Source organism: Galeopterus variegatus, unplaced genomic scaffold (genome assembly GCF_000696425.1).
Source record: "Galeopterus variegatus unplaced genomic scaffold, G_variegatus-3.0.2 Scaffold5655, whole genome shotgun sequence".
In the NCBI taxonomy this organism is placed as follows: domain Eukaryota; kingdom Metazoa; phylum Chordata; class Mammalia; order Dermoptera; family Cynocephalidae; genus Galeopterus; species Galeopterus variegatus.
In genome coordinates, this window is record NW_007731766.1 from 116,430 (window position 1) to 140,046 (window position 23,617).

At 37.5% G+C, this 23,617-nt stretch overlaps 1 protein-coding gene and 1 pseudogene across 2 annotated transcripts in view; both read left to right on the forward strand.

Annotated features, from left to right (window-relative positions):
* The first annotated feature begins 1,467 nt into the window (after positions 1 to 1,467).
* On the forward strand, positions 1,468 to 2,837 carry LOC103605202 (annotated as a pseudogene).
* Positions 2,838 to 4,485: 1,648 nt separating this feature from the next.
* Positions 4,486 to 23,617, forward strand: part of SLC33A1 (solute carrier family 33 (acetyl-CoA transporter), member 1) — a 19,979-nt gene continuing 847 nt past the window's right edge. Inside the window, exons 1-7 of one of the 2 annotated variants that reach the window (XM_008589787.1) lie at positions 4,486 to 4,548; positions 4,676 to 5,808; positions 13,406 to 13,596; positions 18,487 to 18,671; positions 18,935 to 19,052; positions 21,084 to 21,299; positions 21,981 to 22,176. In XM_008589787.1, the coding sequence (XP_008588009.1) occupies positions 5,034 to 5,808; positions 13,406 to 13,596; positions 18,487 to 18,671; positions 18,935 to 19,052; positions 21,084 to 21,299; positions 21,981 to 22,148 (1,653 nt within the window). In that variant the 5' untranslated portion in view covers positions 4,486 to 4,548; positions 4,676 to 5,033 and the 3' untranslated portion in view covers positions 22,149 to 22,176. Of the gene's footprint in view, positions 4,549 to 4,675; positions 5,809 to 13,405; positions 13,597 to 18,486; positions 18,672 to 18,934; positions 19,053 to 21,083; positions 21,300 to 21,980; positions 23,051 to 23,617 lie in introns of those variants that run through there. The other variant, XM_008589786.1, reaches the window with a different exon arrangement.

The window sequence follows — 23,617 nt, forward strand, 5'->3', positions numbered from 1 at the left end:
GAGGACTCAGTTCCAAGATAGTTCACACACATGGCTGGCAATTTTGCTGTTGACTGGGAGTTCAGCCAGTGCTGAGAGCTGCTGGCATTAGTTCTTTTCCAGACAGTCCTCCCCTTAGTGGATAGGACTCAGTTCCAAAAGTGAGTATCTCAAGAGACAGGGAGTAGAAACTGCAAATTTCATAAGACCTGGGCCTGGAAATTATCCCAGCATCACCTCAGCTGTATTCTATTAGCCAGTCATAAAGCCTAGATTAAGGGAAGGGGCATGGACTCCACTTTCCAAAGGGAGAAGTGATAAAGATTTTAGGAGCTGTATTAGTCTGTTTTTGTGTAACTATAACAGAATTGGGTAGTTTTGTGTTACTATACCTGAGAATGGGTAGTTTATAAAGAAAAGAGCTTTATTTGGCTCACAATTCTAGGACAGCTGCCTCTGGCATGAGCCTCCGGCTGCTTCTACTCATGGCAGGCACCCAGTGGGTGCAGAGAGATCACATAGTGAGTGAGGAAGCAAGAGAGAGAAGGAGGGGAAGTGCTAGGCTCCTTCTAACAACCAGATCTTGTGGGAACTAAAAGAGCGAGAACTTACTCACAAGACCCCCTACCCCCAGGGAGGGCACTAATCTATTCATGAGGGATCTGTCCCCATGACCCAAACACATCCCAACACTGCCACACTGGGGATCACATTTTAACATGAGCTTTGGAGGGCAAACATCCAAAGTACATCAGGAGCCATGATTAGAACTGCCACACCAAGTTCAGGGAAAACAATTTCAGTTATTTATAGATTCTCTAAAAAGCCTTGAGAGTTTAGATGTGTAATACACATTATGTATGACTGCCTTGCTTACTGTCTATAACATTTCTGGCAGTACATTACATTGCCACCTGTGCCTTAATTAAACCAAGATTGTACCATATTCCACATCAGAATTTCCCAACCCATACCTCACCCCCAACCTGTTTTGGTCAAAATTCAGCCCCTAAAGAAGATAAACTAACAGGAATTTGGTCTCTTTTTGATGGACTATTATCAACTGAATGTCAGCTCTGGACAGCCATGTAGTGAAGAAAGGAATGAAGAATGAGAACAATCGTAAATAGCTCTATGGTTCTGTCCTGTAAAATCCAAAAAGTACAAATACCTACTGACTGTGCATGGCCTTATAGGTTGCTTCCTTTAACCCTCACAACTCTGTGAAATAGATGTTATAAACTCTATTTTACACTCATTGAAATTGAGGCTTAGGTTAATTTGTCCAAGGCACAACTGTTAGAGCCAGGGTTTGAATCCAGGACAATCTAAATCCCATTCCTGGGTGTTTTGATTGAATCCTGACTGGCCTCACTTATATGATACTGTTCTTTCCTGTAAGCTATTCTTTTCTTTAACAAAGACTAAGGGACCTTACCGTTGCCATTTTCCATTGTTTTTAAAAAACGAGAAGTTTGGCCTGCAGAAATGGTCACCAAGACCCACAAAGTAGATCTGGGCCTTGGGATCCTGGAGGAAAAAAGCAGAAGAAGGTGTTCAAAGAACCAGAGATTCAACACTCAATTTTAAACCATGATTTAAATAGTGAAATGATTATTTCACTGATGCTTCTCCTATAAAAGCCCCATCCTCTTCTAAGAATGTAGTCCAAGGGAAGGCATCTGAGATGCTTCTGTTGAAGAAAAAGAAGAAAAACAAGGGCCACAACACCCTTTATGAGGAACACTTAGAATTTGAGACCACATTGTGTGTCAGAGGGACAGAGAAGTCATCCAGCCCCAGGAAGCAGGTCACTGGTCACTCACTGTACCTCAGCAGCGAGAAGAAAATGAAGAGAAAGTCTCTGTTATCTCTGACCATGTCTTATGGTTCAGGGGTGAAGATTTCCCCAGACAGGGTAGGGAGGTGGCCAGAGCTGGCAAGAAGCTCAAAAAACATAAGGAGGAAAAAAGGCCCAGGACACTGCAGCCTTTTCAGTCCAGGACCCTTGGTTCTGTGAGACCAAGGATGCTCTGTACACTTGTTCAGTGAGGAAGGAAGGCAAGGAGCAGGCAGCTTTGGGGCAGAAACAGAAGCAGGGGGCCCCAGAGAACACAGTGTGAAGATGAAGAAAAAGAAGAAAATCCATGAGGAGGGAGACACCCTCCCAGGCTCCTCCAAACTCTCTAGGCCCATGGACAGCAGCCCTAGGAAAGGAAGTAAAAAGAAGCCGCCAAAGTTGAGGCTCCAGAATACATCCCAATTGGAGATGGCCCTAAAGCCCCAGTGAAGAAGAAAATGAAGTCCAAGAAAAAGGTCGAGCAGCCGGTCTTTGAGGAAGTGGCTCTAAAAAGGAAAAGAAGAGGAACGAGAGCAGGGTAGCAGGAGACCCTTCAAAGGAGGAGCCAGACACAGCTTAGAGGTGGTGTTGGAAAAGAAAGGCAACACGGAGGAGGTACTCATATAGCCCAAGTGAGGCAAAGGCCTTGCAAGAAGAGATCATAAATCGGGCAAAACGGAGGCTTCTGAAAGCAGGAAGTGGACAGGAACCTGGTTTGGCCAGTGGAATGCTGCTGGTTTTGAAAACAAGGAACAGAAACTGAAATTTCTCAAACTTATGGGCGACTTTAAAAATCTCTCCCCTTTGTTCAGCCTCCTCCCTCTCATGACTGGAAGCCCAACGTGGCCCTCAACAAGGCGGCAGCTGACACATTGCAGCAAAACCTACATCAGGACTACAACTGTGCCACAAGCTGGAAGTATAACCGAGGGACAGGCCTCAGCTTCTTTACTGCCCCAGATATAAAGTCTTTTATATCGACAGGAACCATTCCAAGGCAATCAAGTTGGAAGATTAAACTCTAGTCTCCTCTTCCCCACAAGTCAAAATTGCTTTTTTTATTCAGTTGTGCAGATGACACCCACCTGACAGTTGTCTCCAATCACACACCTGTGAAGATTAAGGACAACTATCTTGATGGGCTTGGACGAACTGGGGTGGGGGCAGGTCATGTTTCAGGAGCCAAGAGAGCGAGTGGTTAAAACCTACCATTGTCCAGGTGAAACATTACATCCCTGTCCGAAGACATCAGCGTGTGTAAATAACAGTAATTAACATGTGCTAGGTGATTAGCATGTGCTAAGCACATACTAAAGTGTTTTCCCTGCATTAATGTATTTAATCTTAATATTGAAATGTGTGCTATTATCCCCATCTTATAGATGAGGCAACTGAGGTTCAGGGATAATGTAATAAAATTGTCCCAGGGTCACCCAACCAGTTAGTGCCTAGTGTTGTAATTTTGTACCTCCACCCCTAAGTCACTATTCATTACTCTGAATGTCCCTTCTTGGGAATCTCACCCAGAATACTTCCTGGGGATTAAACTGTCTTCTGATTGAGAGAGGAAAAAAAAACTGATCAGATTCTCAAATTCCTGTGGGGGAAATGGGTAAATGGTTAGAGGAATCCCTGTGGAAAGAAGTGTAAATATAAGTGCAGCCTAAGCATAGAGTAACAATCATCAAGGCAAAATTCAGGGGTTTTAAGTGGAGGGGAAAAAAAGTGTTATTATTAATATCATAACATGTTAGCAGTGATGCCTGAAAACACTACGCAATCTGGGATTCTATAAAATTCTTGGAAAACCTCTCGTGAGCATCACTGAAATATTAAAATCTGATTTCTCAGCACTTCCAGCTCCCAGAGCTTGCAATACGTGCCAAGAACACTGAGACCCACTTAAAATGAATAAACGATGATGCCAGCAGAATGGTGGCTTACAAGATCTTTTACAGTAGCACAACAATAGAGGGATGTACTGAGTTGTACAACTCATCCAATCCACCCAGTATAACTAGTTAGTTACCAAGTTACCCTACGCGTTTTCCCATCACATTGGGAAAAAGGACTGCAGAGAAACCTAGCACCTCTTGAGTAGTTTCATTCGTTCTATAAATATGTAAGCACCGTAATGCACGCGCGCCTCCACTTAGCCAGGTGTTCTTCTAGCCTTTTGGGGACACAAAGCGACCTTGCCTCCCAATACGGAAACTTCAATCCTTTTCCCAGTTTCTGTCCGTCCCAGGAAAGCAGCACATCGGTCAATTCCCAGCCTGAAGTTTGGGTATCGCCCTCCCCCAGCACGACGACAAGCATTCCCGTAGCCACTGCGGCTTCAGAAGCCGCACCGCAGGGTCACTCGACAGCTCGCACGGTATGGCGCAACCTGCGGTCACGTGGCCGCGCGGGCCCAATGACCCAGGCCCACGCTTTCCAGACGGCCGCATGCGCTCACAGAGCCGGACTTGTTGCGTCGCCCCGCCCGGGCCTCCGGGTGCGCCGGAGTTAATCCTCCCCCGAGGTCCCGGCCGCCGGGTTGCGGGTTCCCACCGAGCGTGGTTTCCTGAATTCGGCCGCGGGAGCGTGTCGTGATTGGCTTGCTCTGGTAACGGGAAGAGACCTATTTGAGACTGGGACCACTTCCTGACGTGTGAGGCAGGAAGTTACCCGATACTCCGGAGTCTCGTGAAGTGCTGTCTCTGCACGGGTAGTAGGGAGAGCTGGAGGTGGGTCGGGAGACTGGCTATTCAGAACCAACTGGGACCACTTCCTGACGTGTGAGGCAGGAAGTTACCCGATACTCCGGAGTCTCGTGAAGTGCTGTCTCTGCACCGGTAGTAGGGAGAGCTGGAGGTGGGTCGGGAGACTGGCTATTCAGAACCGCCGCAGCGAGGAGCTCGTTTCCATCGCGGCACCACGGCCCCCTCCTCAAGCCCCGAGCCCGGCGCGGCTGCTCGGGGGGCTCCTTCAGGCTCCTTGACGCCGCTCCAAGAGGCGCCTACCCAGGCATCGCCTGGGCCTCTAGCCAGAGGACTGGCTCCCGGCTTCAGCACTCCCAGCCGCAGTAAGAAGTGCCCTTGTCGCCCTGCGCCCTGCCCCCCTCCCTGAGCCACAGAGACCCTGGTCCAGAGCGACAGCCTTGGACCTGGGATTTCACGAATCCAAAACGCTCAGTCCCGGTTCCCCACAAACGGGGCTTTGTATCGTCTCCATGTCACCCACTGTCTCACACAAGGACAGCAGTCGGCAGCGGCGACCAGGGACTTTTAACCACTCTCTGGATATGAAGAGCGGTCCTCTGCCGCCGGGCAGCTGGGAAGACAATCATCCGGACCCGGTGGGCAGGGAAGGGGACCAGGAAGCTCTTCTGAGTGATACCAGCACTGGTGACTTTTCCAAAGCCCCACGGAGCTTTCGGGCCGAAATAAGCAGCATTTTGCTGCTGCTCTTCCTTTATGTACTTCAGGGCATTCCGTTGGGCTTGGCGGGAAGCATCCCACTCATTTTGCAGAGCAGAAATGTTAGCTATACTGACCAAGCTTTCTTCAGTTTTGTTTTTTGGCCGTTCAGTCTCAAATTGCTCTGGGCACCGTTGGTTGATGCGGTCTACTTTAAGAACTTCGGTCGTCGCAAATCTTGGCTTGTCCCTACGCAGTATGTACTAGGATTCTTCATGATCTATTTATCTACACAAGTAGACCGTATGCTAGGGAATACGGATGGCAGAACACCCGATGTGGTTGCTCTCACTGTGACATTCTTTTTGTTTGAATTCCTGGCCGCCACTCAGGACATCGCTGTGGATGGTTGGGCGTTAACTATGTTATCCCGGGAAAATGTGGGTTATGCTTCTACATGCAATTCGGTGGGCCAGACAGCGGGCTACTTTTTGGGCAATGTTTTGTTTTTGGCCCTTGAATCTGCAGACTTTTGTAACAAATATTTGCGATTTCAGCCTCAACCCGGGGGAATCATTACTCTTTCAGGTAGTATATTTAATCTATTATGCTGTTGGGCTTTTTTTTATGTTTACGAATCCTTTTGACAGAATGTGTGAAGTTGGAGGGAAGCACATTATTTAATTTACTGGAAATCGTTTTATAGTAGATAACCTGAGGCAAGTTTTCTTTTTGGTTGATGTGGGCTTCTTTGAAGTGTTATTAAAGCCGGAATGACTACATTAGAGCAGTCATAATTGATCCACATTATTTAATTTACTGGAAATCGTTTTATAGTAGATAACCTGAGGCAAGTTTTCTTTTTGGTTGACGTGGGCTTCTTTGAAGTGTTATTAAAGCCGGAATGACTACATTAGAGCAGTCATAATTGATCAGTACTCCGCAGTGAAGAGGGAGAGGCAACCCATCAGATAACAAAACTGAGTCAAGGAATCCTTCGCACTTGCTTAATATAGAGATGCACATTTTTAAAAAATCTGGCTCACGTGGTTCACATTTTTCTTTTTGTCTTTTGTCAGATTGAGATTCTAGCTCCATGCTTTTTGATCCATTTCTACCCCTACTCTTATGCCAAGAGTCTTCATTTAGCCTTCTGGTGAATGGAACAGGGTTAATTTATTCAAACTTGTAGAGTCAGCTAAGTGACAGGATCCTAAGGGCCTCCTTTGCATGAGGTGGTGTCCTGCTCACAAGAAGTGGGGGAGATGAACATTTTAGGGGAGCTCAGAGTTGCCAGCCATTAATTGCTTGAGGGAGTCAGGCTTCACATTACAAATAACATTTGACTTTGCTCTTAATGATAACATTCCATCAGTAGGAGAAGTAGCATTTCAGAATGCACAACACCAACTGAAAATGCACTGAGGCAGGAAAATACAAAAAGGTACAGGACATTGGCTATAATGCTCAAAGTGCTTGAAGCACTAATTGTGGAACTGGATTTAGGAAATGGTGCTGAAAGAAAGGTTGTGACCAAATTACTATGATTTCCTTTAATTGCTATGGGAAGGAGATTAAAGTTCATCCTGTAAGAAATTGGGGCAAGTTCTACAAAATTTCACTTTTTCTCTGCATGAGTTAAATACATGTAAGGTTTTCTGAGGGCTTTTTTGTTTAGTTTTAACTTTCCTAACAACTGGGAAACAAAAGTGAAATGGCCAAAATCAGGAATAACAACATCAGGGACATTGTAGAATTCTTCATTCTGTGAGTGATAATGAATTTAGGTGATTCTGTTTTGAAATTTAAGGAGCTAAACTTCCTCTCAGCTTCTGTGCTGTCTTGGAGATTCCCAGCAGGGTAAATGTTAGGGAGATGTGTGTGGTGAGGGAAGTTATATGGCAGGAAGGGAGGGGGGTGGAGGTGACAACTGTACTATCCATCTCCTGGAATTTTAGACATCCTCATACATGCCTAACATTTGTCTACCTCCTCAAACTACTAGTGAGCCACTATTACTAATGAAATGATAGTTATACTTTTCTTCATTTTGTTCAGGTCAAAAAATAGCTGACTGATATTGCCATGCACCTCAGCAGATTTGTCTCTGAATGTTTTGGGTTTCCACTCCTGCTTCTCTGCAGATAATTCTCTGCCTAGAAACACTTTGTGAATACGTACTGTTGGCAGCTGGTTACTTTTTATGTGTCTGCTTTTCATTTTGTCCTGGAACTGCTATTCATATCACCAAGGAGGATAAATGAGATGATGTGTTACTTAGGATGGGAAAGTTTCCAAGAAATTAAGATTTAAGAGGCTATGGAAACTAAATTGCTAATTAGGTAAATTAGAGCTTTCTCTTAACTGTAATATGAGTGATTGATAAAACATCATTCCAAAGAACACCATTATGAGGTATTATAATTACATTTATATGCCCTTACCCACAACTGTTCCTCTATGGATCAAAATTATGCCACTGGATTTTTATTTAGACTGATTTGTTATTTTGATCAGTTGTTTTTTCTGTGGAATTTGAACTTTGTTCTCCAGGAAACACTAAAAATAGCTTAATTTTTTATGTGACTTTTCATATCTGTAGTGGACTGCTGTTTTGGGGTCAAATATTTTAGCTGAGAGTTAAAGAGTTCCTGAGTTTTCACTCTCCTACTGCACATATCACATTTATAGCCCTGTACTTTCTGGAACTTGGTATAACTGAAATAAACCACTGGTTTCAAGGAATTTAAAGAGCACAGAAAGAATCATGTGAAGGAAATACTGTTGCTTAAGATAATTGAAGAAGAGCTAAACACCAAGGCAATATTTAAAACTCAGTATGAAAATGAGGAATAATTATTTTTAAAGATTTTAAAATATGTTCTGTGATTGACACTGTTTTGAGTGTTACAGATAAGTGGAGATGAATATATTGAGAAAGAACAGTTTTAGGTATTTAGAAATCAGTAATCGAAATAGTAAAAGTAGAACAGGAAGGATAGGATGAGACTAGAATCCATTAGAAACAGAACCTTGATCATGCTGAGGTTGGCTTTTTGGTACCTTCAGGTATTCAGGACACTGGTGAACTCAGAAGTAGACATTTTCTGTTTTCGACCTCTTTATTTTTCAAGGATCTCTAGTAGCAAAGAGAGACCTTTTAAGCTGCAAGAAATGATGAAAGTAACCCAGAAGGCCATAAAGATTAGAATAAAAAGTTTTATTACTTGAAAATATCATATATTTCTATTTCTTTATTCTTATAGATGAGGAAACTGAGATCAAATGACTAGTTAGAAGAAGTAAAACCTACAGCTTTGTTGAAGTGCTAATTGGGTTTTTCTGCCAGAGAAAAGTAGCACGATGACTGCTGATGTCTAAAAAACATCAGCCCACTCCTGGAATGCCTGATTCCCAGAAGTGACAAACTGAAGTTTTTTTTCTGTTCTTTTAATTTTTTAATTGACCCGTGCCATTCATTTACTCAGCACTGAATGCCTCTTTGGTGCTAGCCATGTTATGATTTGGCTTGGTGTTATGATTTGGCTTGGTGTTATGATTTGGCTTGGTGTTATGATTTAAGTAATAAGACCTAGTTTTTTTCTGTTCTTTTAATTTTTTAATTGACCCGTGCCATTCATTTACTCAGCACTGAATGCCTATTTGGTGCTAGCCATGTTATGATTTGGCTTGGTGTTATGATTTGGCTTGGTGTTATGATTTAAGTAATAAGACCTTGAAATTCTCTGCTCCCAAGGAACTTATAGTCTATAATGGAGATTTACAGACCAAAACAATGAAGTGGGTAGATGGATAATGTAAACCACTGAACTGTGTAGGTGCAAGACTGTAGGAATTGGAGGGGACAGTGATGACCTGAGAAACCCATGCCCCTCTAAAGTCAAGGAGTTTCAACTCCAATAAATTGTCTTGTGGCAATAGGATCCCAGGATTGCTAGATCTTATAAGTATTCAAGAGAAGCTGGAAATTCCTCTTTTGTTTATTTCCTAACATTAAAAACACTTATTAGGTTCGTATAAAATATGTTTTTTGGCCAGATTCAGCCTGTGAACTGGTCATTAAGACCCTCTCCTCTAGAAGTAGCAGTAATAATAATGATTAGAGAAAATAATTGGGATAAGGAGCAAGCATATTTGGATTTGGGGGCAGGGAGAACAGTCTGACCACCAGAGAAGAGAGCTACAGATATTAGAGCTTATAAATCAGTTTGTTTATAGATAGGCATACCTTTATAAGAGTCAATCAGAGAAAAAGGAAATGTTGCTTTGAAAAAACTGATGCTTTAAGTATGAATCTGATCAAACTTGTGTAATAAAAACATTAATTCCTACTTAGTGATAAATTTCTGTCTTGTTTTCAGAAGAGGCACTCATTAACATTTTATGTGACTAGAAATTCTTTTTAGAGTTTGGGCAGGACTAATTGACCCATTTCTAGACAGACCAGTTATTCTTATATAGGCTATGATACATTCTTTAGCATCCATATCTAGTTTCAGACATTAACATTATGTTCTCAACAAAACTATAGAGGTGGAGAACAGATTGGAAGTTGCGAGGGGTTGTGGGTAGTGAGATATAAATGAATTGCAGGAGGGAGTTTTGTGGGGAGTGATAATACTCTTCTGTATCTTGATTATAGTGGTAGTGATTTAAAATGCATTAAAATTCATACAACCGTACACCAAAAAAATTCAATTTCACCGTATAACAATTTAAAAGTAAAATTTATAAAAAAGTTTTTAAAAAACCTAATTCATTACCTTAAAAGCGACTCTAACTTGACATTATTGGAGTTCATGAAATGGTATGTGATCTCAAACATGACACCTTCCTAAGGGGATAGAAAAAATAAGGAATTAGGAAGATTTCAAAATTAACTACATATTTACTCTATTTTTGCATTATATGCCGGTTTTTAGAAACCTAATCCCCAAATAAGATATGACTACAATGCATAATCAAAACAGAATTTTCTGGGAGTTTCAACAGCTTGGATATTTTGAGCAAATGTTTAAGGGAGAAATCTGTGGAATAGAACAAAGGTCTGTTTCTTTTCTTTTTTTTTTTTTTGTCCTTTTTGAGACCGGCCGCACGGTGCTGTGAGCGCACCAGTCATCCCTATATAGGATCCAAACCCGCGGCGGGAGCATTGCTGCGCTCCCAGCACCGCACTCTCCCGAGTGCGCCACGGGCTCGGCCCAAAGGTCTGTTTCTGCTAATAATCAGCTGGTGACCCAGGGCCATACACATAATATTACTATTGTAGTTTTCTTCTCTGAAAGCAAAAGCCTAGGACTGAATGGTGGGTGTCTAAAGTCCCTTCATGCTCTAACTTGTGAAGTAAAAGTACTGTGCCAAAAACAAGAAAGTGAAAAGAAGACCTGATAATTATTTAGAACAGAAACTGTAACAGTTTGTTTTCCCTGCCATTGACTTCTAAAGGATTAAAGTTAATTTCCAAACTGTGAGAGAGAGCTAGAGGGAGAGAGAATCTGAACTGAGCCCTGGATGATTGTATCAGGCAGTGCTTCTTAATTTTTTTTTTTTTACCTCTTACTATGGTGGAAGAAAGTGAACCTCCACCATAAAAGGGTTTGAATGTCCAGATGAAAGCCTTTAAAGCTTGATTTTTTTGGAAGTCTAATATTTTATCTTTAAAATTTTGGGAAATTTTGCCTTCTTTACCATGTATTTATTCTCATTTAAATATTTTTCTATAAATTATTGAGTAAAATGAATTCTTGAAGAAGTTGCACCAAGTTTGTTTATCTTATTGGTTTGCAAACCATTGGCGTATAACCATATGGGGAAATGGAGGGGGAAGTGGAGAATACAAGTAGCCAGTTTTAAAAAGTATGGTCAGGTATCTATGTTCCAGACCTCATGGTTGGAGCTAAAATATGTTGAACCTTTTTTCTCAGGTATGTCTGGTTGATAGAATAGAGAGTCAACTTGCTGTGGATGTATCTGAATATCTGGATAATAGAGTGGAAAACATTCTTGCTTAGAACCAGAACTGAGTTTGAATCTCACTTCTGGCACTTTCTCTATTGTGATCGTGTTTCATTGTATGTAAAGTAGGAATAATAATGCCTATTTTGGAGAGTGATTTGAGATTATGAAATGTTCTTTGTTTTTGCATGGGCTTATAATAGGCCATAACCAGCACTCAGGTGCTGGCTATTATATCTTTATTGGTTACTGGTGAATTGTTACATGCTCTTAATTTCTGTATTCATGGAGCACTGGACAAGTTCTTGTAGCCACTTCAGAATATTTAGTCTGTTTTTTAGGTCTTTGCTCAAAAATCATGTTTCTGAAACTTAAACATTGGCATTTACGTCTTGATTATACATTTATATATCATAACGCTGTTTATAATGCTCAAATCAGTGTATTCAACATTATACAGTGTAAGCATTTTTCCAGGCCCATTACCAATTCCTCCCAAACCTTCTCTCCTTCCCCCTTTCCCACCTCTGGTCACCTCGGTTCTGTCTGTTCTCACCTTTTGAAAGTTCGACATGTTATTGTGATTTGTATCTTTCTTTCTTTCTTCTTTTATTTATTTTTTTAGCTCCCACTTAGGAGTGAGGACATGCATTATCTCTCTTTCTGTTCCTGGCTTATTTACTTAACATAATTTTTGTTAAGTTCATCCAGGTTACTGCAAATGGCAGAATTTCATTCTTTTTTATGACAGAGTAGTATTCTATTGTGTAAATATACCACATTTTCCTTATCTAGTCATCCAGTGATGGACATTTAGGTTGGTTCCAACTGTTGGCTATTATAAATAGAGCTGTGATAAACATAGGAGTGCATATATCCCTTAGACATGATGATTTCCATTCCTTTGAGTATATACCCAGTAGTGGGATTGCTGGGTCATATGGCAGTTCTATCTGTAGTTGTTTGGGGAAGCTCCATACCATTTTCCATAATGGCTGCACCAATTTAAGTTTCACCAACAGTGTAGGAGGGTTCCCCTTTCTCCACATCCTCACCAGCATTTGTTATTCTCTGTCCTTTTGGTAATAGGCAATCTAACTGGGGTGAAATGACATCTCAATGTGGTTTTCATTTGCATTTTCCTGATGCTTAGTGATGATGAACATTTTTTCATGTGTCTGTTGGTCATTTATATGTCTTCCTTTCAGAAATGCCTCCCATGTGTCTTATCCATTTAATTTTGTAGTGGCAAACTAAACTGCAGTTCTCAGCGTGGTTAATGAGATACAGCTTTTGATATTAGTTGTATAAGGCATCAATCACAATTTATCACTGACTTGGAATGTAACTTCAGGCAATTTAACCTCTGTATAAGCCTCAGTTTCTTCATGTGTAAATTGGGGCTAGTGATAACATAACCTATTGGGGTGTCACAGTAAAGGAGGTGATATGGGTAAGATGCTTAGCACATTTATGGCACATGGTGTGCAACTCAATAATGGTGCCTCTATTATTACTGTTATTTTTTGCTGTTAAGCTGAATCTTCCAGGCCATTATTCACTCCCACCACTAAATTTGTTTTTGTAATAACTAATGGGCCAGCTATCTTTCACTGCAAAAACCCAAACAATATTCTTCATGTGTAGCCATTCTGCACCCATGAGTAAGGAAATTGCTTCTATATTACAGTATTGAAAAGAAAAATTCATTCTTAAACATTAAAAACATTAGAAAGTTTAAAAATAAAAGGTGGAAAATCTAATGAAAATAGTTATCTGTTTGTTCTCTAAGCTGTCCTAATTTAATAAAGAACTGAAATGGCTTGGGTAAATAAAGAAGTGTAGCTTGTGGATCTTATGGGATACGAAAAATCATCTCCTGCCCCTAGCACTTTGCTTGAATAAGAAGATGTGATAGGCTTTTCTTTCATTCAACTCAATTGTACACTAAATGTCTGTAAGCCTTTTTTTCTTGTTAAGTATCACTTTCTATTTGGGTATGTATAATGTATGTTTAACACAGTCAGGACTGTTTTGTTCATCTGCTGTGCCTTGTATGGTGCCTGGGACATAATAGGCACCTAAATGTTGTTTTTCTTTTTTATAACAGATTTTAGTTGAGGAGAAGCTGTATACAGAATTATTTAGTATCAATGAACTTATGTCATTTCAAAAGTTAACTATAAATTTAAAACATTCTTAATTTCAGATTTCCTTTTTTTCTGGGGAACTGTATTTTTAGTAACAACGACATTAGTTGCCCTTCTGAAAAAAGAAAACAAAGAAGTATCAGTAGTAAAAGAAGAAACACAAGGAATCACAGATACTTACAAGCTTCTTTTTGCCATTATAAAAATGCCAGCAGTTCTGACATTTTGCCTTCTAATTCTAACTGCAAAGGTAAGAAATTTATAAAGCAAATTTACCATTCTGTTATAATTACCAATATCATGGAATACTTTCAATGCCTTTTCATATCACAAGTCTCTTTCCACTACCATTAGAATTTAACAATGAAAAACAGTATTTTCTGTTTACTAAATGTATTTTAAGGGGCTGACAGGTTATTTCATTCAGTTAGATCATGGTGCTGATAACACCAAGGTCAAGGGTTTGGATTTTCAAACTGGCTAGCCACATAAAACACACAAAAGTGTATTTAAAAAAGTGTGGTGATGTCAAGTATAATTTTGAAGTAAGCTAAATGTCTTGCAATCTTGAAAAGAATTATGTCAATTTGAAGAACTGCTAAAAAATGTGAAATTTTGTTTAATTAATGATATTAATGTGTGGAATGGAAATGAGTGCCTTGAAAAAATAATAGCTCTCTACAGTTATAATGAGTATACATTTAATGTTGGGGTAGTAAAGTTATTTATTTAAAATGTAGTTTACAAAGATATGGAAGTATATTAGTATTAGTAGTCTATTTAAAAATCCATTGAATTATTTTTTAAAATACTGAAGAAAAATATGCCATAAAACAAAGGGGATTACTGGTGCTTTTTCTGTGTTTGGATGTTCCATGGGCTGGCCAGTTAGCTCAGCTGGTTAGAACACAGTATTGTAACAGCAGGCTCAAGGATTTGGATCCCTGTACTGGCCAGCTGCCAAAATAAATGAGATATTCCAATTATAGTTCTAAAACATTTTTAAGACATTTCGCTAGAATAAAGGTAATTATATTTTGTTACAGTGAGCTATTGTTAATGTTAGTGCAATATTCCTAAAATCTAGAATCTTACAGGATTTTCATTTTATTTATTTAAACTTATCTAAATAAACTATAGCTACCTTTTGACATCTCTGAAGGAAACATTAGAATTATGTTGTTTTCATTTTGAATACTGAGTTTTTCTTTATCTTTAATGATAAGAAGGGAAAGTTCAGAAAATGCTGAAAGGTTCAAGCAAGATAATATTATCATGAAATTATATCTTTTAGAAATAAACAGTGATATTTTTGGTACATTTCCCTCAAGCTTCCTTTTCTTCCCTGTATATATATGTGTGTGTGTGTGCTGATATGTGTATATACATATACTTTGTGTATATATATATATTTACACATACACTTTAAAAATGGAATTAGATCAAACTGTATATAATTTTTATCTTTTATTATTCCAAACGTATTCCGGTATCTTTAAATAATATTTGAAAGCACACTTTTTAATAGCTACATAATAATCATAGTATGTAAATTTGCCACAATCTACTCAGTCATTCTTCTGTTATACAATTTGCTAGTGTTTTTTAATTATAAATATGCACTAGTGAACATTTTTGTGCATAAGTCTTTCTTTAATGTTCTGAGTATTTCCTTCCAATATATTCTTAAATGGACAATTAGTGGATCAGTGAATGTGATTGCTAAATTGCTTTTCAGTAGACTATACTGATTTATACTGTCTGCAGCAATGTATAAAGAGGTGCTTCAATAACAGTCCATAATCCTGTGTTGTCTTTAAAGTAAACCTCCCCAAAAGCAGCACCTTTCTCTACCAGATTTTAATACTATAAATTAATTTTCCTTGCTTTTGAGTTTTATATAAGTGGACGACTATACAATATGTATTTTCATGTCTGGTGCTTGTATTCTTTAGTTCAACAATATGTTTGTGCAATTTATCCATATTGATATTTATACCAAGTTTGTTCATCTCGTTGCTGTGTAATATTCCATTGTGTGAAAATGCCACAATTTATTTATCTGTCAACAGATGTTCAGAGCTATTAGGAATAGTGCTTCTATGAACATTCATGTACATGACTTTTGGTGACCATAGGTGCACATTTCTGACGGTTAAATAGGTAGGAGTTATAGGAAATGCATAGTATATGCTGCCAAAGAGTTTTCCAAAGTGGTTGTTCCAATTTTCCCTATCACCAGCTGTGTAGAAGAGTTTTAATTGCTGTACATCCTTGAAAACACATTAATCAACTTTATCATTTTAGCCTTTCTGGTGGGGGTGTAGTGGCATCTTGTTACGGTTATAATTTGTGTACCTCATAACTAAACAAGTTGAGCATCTTTTCATATGGTTATTGGCTATTTGAATATCCAGAGTTGCCTTTTGCTTTAAATTTGTAAAGTTTTTGTTTTTTTATATATTCTGGATATGAGTTAGATATGTGTATTACATACCACATATTTAGTTAGACATGTGTATTACAAATATCTACCACTATACAACTTTTAGCAAAGAGTAAATGTTGAAGTCACTTTGTATATCTCATTTTTACAGAAAGAATGGATAAAATGTAAGTGAAATTTTTTTTTTTTGTCCTTTTTGAGACCGGCCGCACCGCGCTCAGCCAGTGAGCACACCGGCCATCCCTATATAGGATCCGAACCCGCAGCAGGAGCACTGCTGCGCTCCCAGCGCCGCACTCTCCTGAGTGCGCCATGGGCTCGGCCCCTAAGTGAAATATTTTTGACTTAATTTTTCTATGGTGAAATATACTCTTTGGCTCCATTCCAAGAAATTAAAGCGTACACTATTTATAATCCCTTTTTAAAAAAACATTTATGTTGGGCTGGTCAGTTAACTCACTTGGTTAGAGCATGGTGCTGATAACCCCAAGGTCAAGGATTCAGATCCCAATACTGGCCAGCTGCCAAAAAAAAACAAAAACCAAAAAAAAAAGTATTTATGTGATATAATTTCACACTTATTGAAAATTTACTAGTAGAAAGAACTCCTGTAATTTATCCAGATTCTCTAATTGTTAACATTTAATTCTACTTTCCTTATTCTGTAGGTTTGCTCTTTCTGTATATATCTATTACATATTTTGTCTAAAATATTTGAGAGCAATTTGTACCTATCCTGCACCTTTATCCATTAATACCTTAAGTATGTATTTATGTATCTTCTAAGAACAAGACTTTCTGTTACAGAACCACAACTCAATAAAAAATCAGGAAATTTAAAACTGATACAATATTATCTCATCACAGTCCACATCCATATTTTACCAGTTGTTGCAATAATAGCCTTTATAACTTTATTTTTTTCTGGTCAGGGGTCCAATCCAGGATCACACATTGCATTTAGTTGGTATGAGCCTTTCTTTGTCTTCATAACCTTGACCTTTTTGAATACAGGCCTATTATTCTGTAGAATAACCTTCCATTTAGGTTTGTCCCTTGTTCATGTTTGGTTGGGTTCAGGTTACACATATAAGGTAGGAATAGCACAGATATAATATTTTGATGTCTTCAGGGAATTATATCAGGAGTTACGTCATGTCTCTTTATCCCCTTAACTATTGTTTTTAACTTTGTTACTTTGTTAATTCATTGTAAAGTTAGTATTTTTCCTTTAGTAATTAAAAATTAATGGGGAGAAGGGTTGGGGTGAGTGTGGTGCTGGCAACACCAAGGTCAAGGCTTTGGATCCATGTACAGGCCAGCTGCCAAAAAAAACTAATGGGGAGATACTTTGAGACTATTTAAATATCTTATTTTGCTTCAAACTTTTACCCACTACTTTTAGCATCCTGACTTTTTTTGTTGTTTTTAAGAAACAATCTAACTATACTTTTTCTTCCCCCTCATTTCATTAACCCTCTCAAATATAATGTTTTCTCAGAATTACTTTTAAAACATTAGATGACTTTAGGAAATTTTATTATAGTCAATCAGAAATCATCAATTCACACACATACACACACACACACACACACACACACACACACACACACACACACATTGCTATAATGGTAGGAGAATCCAAATCTTCAAGGTGCTATTTCTTCTCTCCTCCACTGAATTCCAGATGGAGTTTCAGAAAAAGCAACCTTAGAAACAGGTTTTTGAGCTAGATGAAACCCTACTGACTATTTCATTCATTCATTTCCCAAACCAGGTGGGCTTTGGCAGTTCTGCAAATGTTAGTGTCAAATTCCACTTTTTAAAAAATATTTGAGGGGCCGGCCTGTGGCTCACTCGGTGGAGTGCGGTGCTGATAACACCAAGGCCACGGGTTCGGATCCCATATAGGGATGGCCGGTTTGCTCACTGCCTGAGCGTGGTGCTGACAACACCAAGTCAAGGGTTAAGATCCCCTTACCGGTCATCTTTTAAAAAAAAAAAAAAATTTGAGACTGTACTTTAAAAATGAATGCTCAGGTGCTTTGGGCAGCAGCTTTTAAGGTGTTGGGGATTACTAATTTAGGATTCCCCTGTTATCTCCATTAAATGAAGAACCTATTTAGATTGCAAGGAGAGCCCCTGAAAAAAATAGCTACTCTTTGCCACCATTTTTCTGTGAATCAGGGGTTTACCCAATGCAGAAATGAAGTGGATATTCTGACAGTAAGATTTCATCTACAACGTTTGGTTGGAAATTTCTGTGTCCATTTCAACAGCCTCAGTGAAATCAATTGCTTTGTATAAATACTAATTTGAACATGGGAAACAAATTTTAACCAGATTAATTTGGGGTCAATTGAAGGCTTTTCTCAGAAACTTAAAATTTTGGATTTTTGACACTGTTTATTTTAACAGATTGGACTTTTATGAAGTTGAAGCGTAATTGTAATTAGAGCCATTTGCAGTTCTTACAAGTTGAATTTTTCATTGTTTTCACTAATTACTGTTAGTAAGCCATAGAAGGCAAAGTGTGCCTTCTGTAGCTTGGTTGTTGTGCCAGATATAATAATATGATACTTATAACTGTCATGGGTCAATAATGATATTGAGATTCTTGAAAAACTTAAATATGCTTGGAAGAAAATATTTCATAAGTCACAAATTAAAATACTTTTTTGTTTTTAATTGCAGATTGGTTTTTCAGCAGCAGATGCAGTAACAGGACTGAAATTGATAGAAGAGGGAGTACCCAAAGAACACTTAGCCTTATTGGCAGTTCCAATGGTTCCTTTGCAGATAATATTGCCTCTGATTATCAGCAAATACACTGCAGGTCCCCAGCCACTAAACATATTTTACAAAGCCATGCCCTACAGGTAAAAACAAAATAAAACATTACTAAATAAGAAAGGTTAAAATAGGAACATTCATCAGTTTCACTAATATCTCAGTGTAGAAAAAGCCTTAAAAATCATCTTTAATTTCAGTATCATTTATATGCACTTTTATCTCTTTTTAACCTCTTGACAGGTTTTAGATACAGGCTTCTTTTATATAGTAGGCACACAGATTTCTGTCTTTATTGTTGTTCTTTAACCTAAGATGGAAGTCAATTCAACGTTCCTTTCTTTTTCTATAGATTATTGCTTGGATTAGAATATGCCCTACTGGTTTGGTGGACTCCTAAAGTAGAACATCAAGGGGGATTCCCTATATACTACTATATTATAGTGCTTCTGAGTTATGCATTACATCAGGTAAGCTTGCCATGGTTTTCTTAGGAAGTAAACTGTTCTGTGTAAAATAAGGAAAAAAATTTCTACAGTTGCCTTAAAATAATAATAATAAATTTTGAGATTTAAGCATGAATCTGACACTGAGGAAATTATTTGATGATGAACTTTAAACCTTGTGGCTTTTTGATTTAATGAGTTCTCTTCACAGAAAGAAGTTTCCTTACTCACTTATTCATTTTTCTTTTTCCAATTCGTTTAACAAGTGTCTTGTTACATTTCAGAATTGATTCCAAAGCCATTCTACTCTTTCTAAGTATTCGTCAGCCTGTCTTAGATTTGGGTTCTTTCTTTCTTCAATTCCTAGTATCTTTTCTTTCTGAAAGTATTGTGATATGATAACAGCTACTGGATCAGAGATCCAAGGTTTCTGGCTTAGATTAGCTATTGGAAGTTACGACTTACTCTTCATAATTTTGGAAGCTGTGTATTAATTAAGCTGGTATTTCTTTCTTTGTTAAATATGTTTGTCATCCCTAAAAAAAGTGATCACCACTTTGCTCTAGCCTCACCTAAGCTGCTGTTGCAGAGGGATTCAAGTAAATGGCAGAGGCCCAGCAATAACCTTTGGGACTCAACTGTAATTATTGCTAACGCATATTTCAGAGTCACTTTGGATTTTTCTCTGGAACCTAGTCTAAACCCTTTAGAAATTATATTTACTAACTTCTTATTTTTTAACTGAAACTTAAAAATATGGCTGCCAGGTAATCTCAGTAGTGTTTTGCAGACAAATTATTTAGGAGAATTTTGTAGTGGCTCATGTTGGACCAAATGATATGTTTGTAAAAATCATTGAGGCCAGGATGTCAATTTTTTTTTTTTTTTTTTTTCTGTTTCAAATGTACTTAATGCTAGGCACATAATAGAAGTTGAAAGAAGTGGTTTAGCTCAATCAGTGCTTCACTGTCTGTGTAGGTAAAGAAAAATTACGATGTCAGAGTCTAAAACTTATTTGTTTGGCTTTAGATTTCATTAGAGAATTTCTCAAAGTGTAGTCAGTGAAACTCAGACAACCAGATGGTTTATGGGAAAAAAGGTACAAGGCTAAGTAAATTTCACAAGTGATACATGACGTAACTCCTTTGTAAGTAGCACCATAATCATTCCTTTGATAAATATTAAATGAATACCTATTCCATGCCAGAAACCATTCTGAGTACTGAAGTATAATTGAATAAATCATGCCAAAATCCCTGCCCACAAGGAGTTCATATACTAAAGGTTTTCAGAAGGCCTACAGTTAAAAGAATCTTTTACATCTTGTGTAATTTAATGTCTCTCAGTCTTATTTAACTTTGAAACTCTCTTTTCTGTGAACACCGCGTGGAAAAGTACTCAAAGGAATGCTATTTTGGAAACACAATTTGTTTCCCATACTCCAAAGTTGAGGGTTAATTCTTGCCTCCTAAGTACTTTTTGTCTCTTAAGGAGGTTTTTCTCCTCAGTTTGTCAAATAAATTTTTTTTCTGTATATATAGAAGAAAAAATGTAATTTTATATTTTTGTTTGAATATTTGAGTGCTTACATATATAATGCATACATACATATAAAATATGTATACACGTAATTCATGACATATATTTAGTTACAGTACAAATATGAGGTTTTGCATTTTGCTATATGCATCCTTCATCTATCACTTTCTCTGTTGAGACTTCCTGACTCCTCACAGTAGAATCAGTCTTTCATTTATTTATGCTCCAGTAGCACGATGTGTACACTTTACTACATTTTATCATAATTACTTATTCCCTATTTTCCCAGCCTAGAATAAATTCTTCAAGGACACAAAGGGATTGTTTCTCATTCATCTTTGTATTGCCATGATCTTAAAGTCTGGCCTTTAGTAGGTGCTCGATAAGTGTTTGTTGAATTGAATTCAGTAAAGATTATGAAAATTAATTTTCAGGTTTATGATTTCATAGTTCTTAATTTAGACCATAACTTTATAGTTCTAGTCATACTGAAAATGTTTTACATTTTCCCTGTAGGTTACATTGTACAGTATGTATGTTTCTATAATGGCTTTCAATGCAAAGGTTAGTGACCCACTTATTGGAGGAACATACATGACTCTCTTAAATACCGTGTCCAATCTGGGAGGAAACTGGCCTTCTACAGTAGCTCTTTGGTTGGTAGACCCCCTCACAGTGAAAGAATGTGTAGGAGCATCAAACCAGAATTGTCAAGCACCTGATGCTGTTGAGGTATGTTTTTATTTTAGATAACATTAAGCTAACATTAACATATTAATTTCCTTCTTTCACCTCTAGAAGTACTGTATCCTTTTTTAAAATCATATTTTCCCATAGTTTCTAGAATAGAAATCTCTTTTTTTCCTATCATAACTGAGGATTATAACACATTCAGTCAGGAAGACTAGTTCACTTTTAAAGTGCTTCTCAGCAAAGGAGGAGCAATCTCTTTCTCTCCCATCTTGAGAATCACTGTCCTACACAGTAGGCACTGAATAAGTGCATAATTAATAACTAAGTTTTATAATGATAGAAAAGGAGAAATTCCTTTGGCTAGTTAACAATTATAGTTAAAACTGAATGTTAAGTGGTTTTTTTTTTTGGTAATTATTTAAAAGTAACACTAGTCTACTTCTAGAGTAATTTCTTCACATTTCCAGGTATGAAATGCTGCATTTTGAAAATGAGCATTATTTATAGCCAGAGCTGAAAATTGTTTTTAATCCTTTTAGTAGCATTAGAGAGATTATGATACATTAACATATTTTGCCATTGGAAGTGAGTGAAATGTGGAAATGTTTTAACAAAAATATATTTTGATTAATCCTTTAAATAACAAAGTAGAAACATGTTAATTGCTGAATACTTCCATTTTGAAATTGTGAAATATTTATTATAATTTTATTTTTACAGCTTTGTAAAAAACTTGGTGGTTCGTGTGTTACAGCACTGGATGGTTATTATGTGGAGTCCATTATTTGTGTTTTTATTGGATTTGGTTGGTGGTTCTTTCTTGGTCCAAAATTTAAAAAGTTACAGGATGAAGGATCATCTTCATGGAAGTGCAGAAGGAGCAATTAATGCATATACTACCTGACATTCTAGAAAGGTAACTAGTTTAGTTTTAATTCAGAGATCTATGATAATCAGTGCATAGGAGTATAAAATATTTTAAACAAGGAGATTATTAATAAAAAATGCCAAATGACTGAAAAATAGAGACCTCTGTACATTTGATCATATTTTTCCTTGCCTTGCCCATGTATTTAAAGTTTACTTAAGGTCAGGAAATTGTTTCTAAAACAACTTTTCTGGCCTTGTTATTTGATTTATATCTTTTTAACTTACTGACCAAAGCATGTTTTAAGCTGCAATGCAGTAGTCATTGGTGGTAACCATGCAGTCAAGTATTGTTATCAGTACCTATAATTAAGCTGTATTTAAAATTTTTGTACAGTATATTAAATGGTAGAGAGCTTGATATTCAGGTACTAACTACAGATAGGCTGACCTTGTTGGCAGTTAAAATCTTATTTTGAATTGTAAATTGGTTAAATTTTATGTGGAATTTGCTGAAAAGAGAATGCAGACTACTGAAATGTCATTTTAGTTGTTTTTCTGACCATAACCACATTGAATCTGTTTTTAAAAGACTATTTTAAATGTATTTCCTAAAAATAAAAAATAAAAAATAAATGTATTTCCTGCTTTTGTAAGTATTAAAGATTTATAAGAAGATTATTCAAACTATTTTTTATAAAATGAAAGCTGTGATTTTTAATTTATTGACTTCCCCCACCCTACCTCCTTTTTTCTGGAAGATATTTTGATTCCTTGTTAACTTTTATTACCTTAAAGCTTACCTTTGGTTTTTGTCACAAGTGCTTCATAGCACACAGACAGCTAACGAAGGGATCAAATTTAGTACTGTATGTATGTTCATGGAAAAGTTTTGAAAATAAAAATTAAATTTTATTCTTCAAGTAGTGTTTTTTTTTTTTGTGACCGGCAAGGGGATCGGAATCCCAGTGCCGCTGCGCTCCCAGTGCCGCACTCTCCTGAGTGAGCCACAGTAGTGTTTTTTTAATTACCAAGAGAAAAAAAACAGAAAAGCTTTCTGATTAAAGTAAAATTTAAGTGAGGAATATCATAATTTTAAAAACTAATATTTTAAAGAGAACAACAAAAGACATTTTATGCCTTTGACAAATTATGTGGTGGAAGGATGTTTTTTAATTAAGCACTTTACTGGTGGAAAACTCTCACAATCACTTTATGCCAAATCAGGTACTATATTTCCATTATTATAACACAACCTTCTGTTTATAAACTATAGTTTCCAGTGGAAAATTGCTATTCTAGAAGAATTAAGCTTTTGAGTATTTTAGCAATTTTCAGCATATTACGTATACCCGGTGATAAGATTCTTTACATATTTTGTGTTATGAGTTACTGACCCTTCAGATATTATATAAATCTTTCAAAAGTTAGAGGAAAGGGCCGGCCTGGTGGCGCACTGCTACAGTGCACCGCTTGGGAAGCGCGGCGGC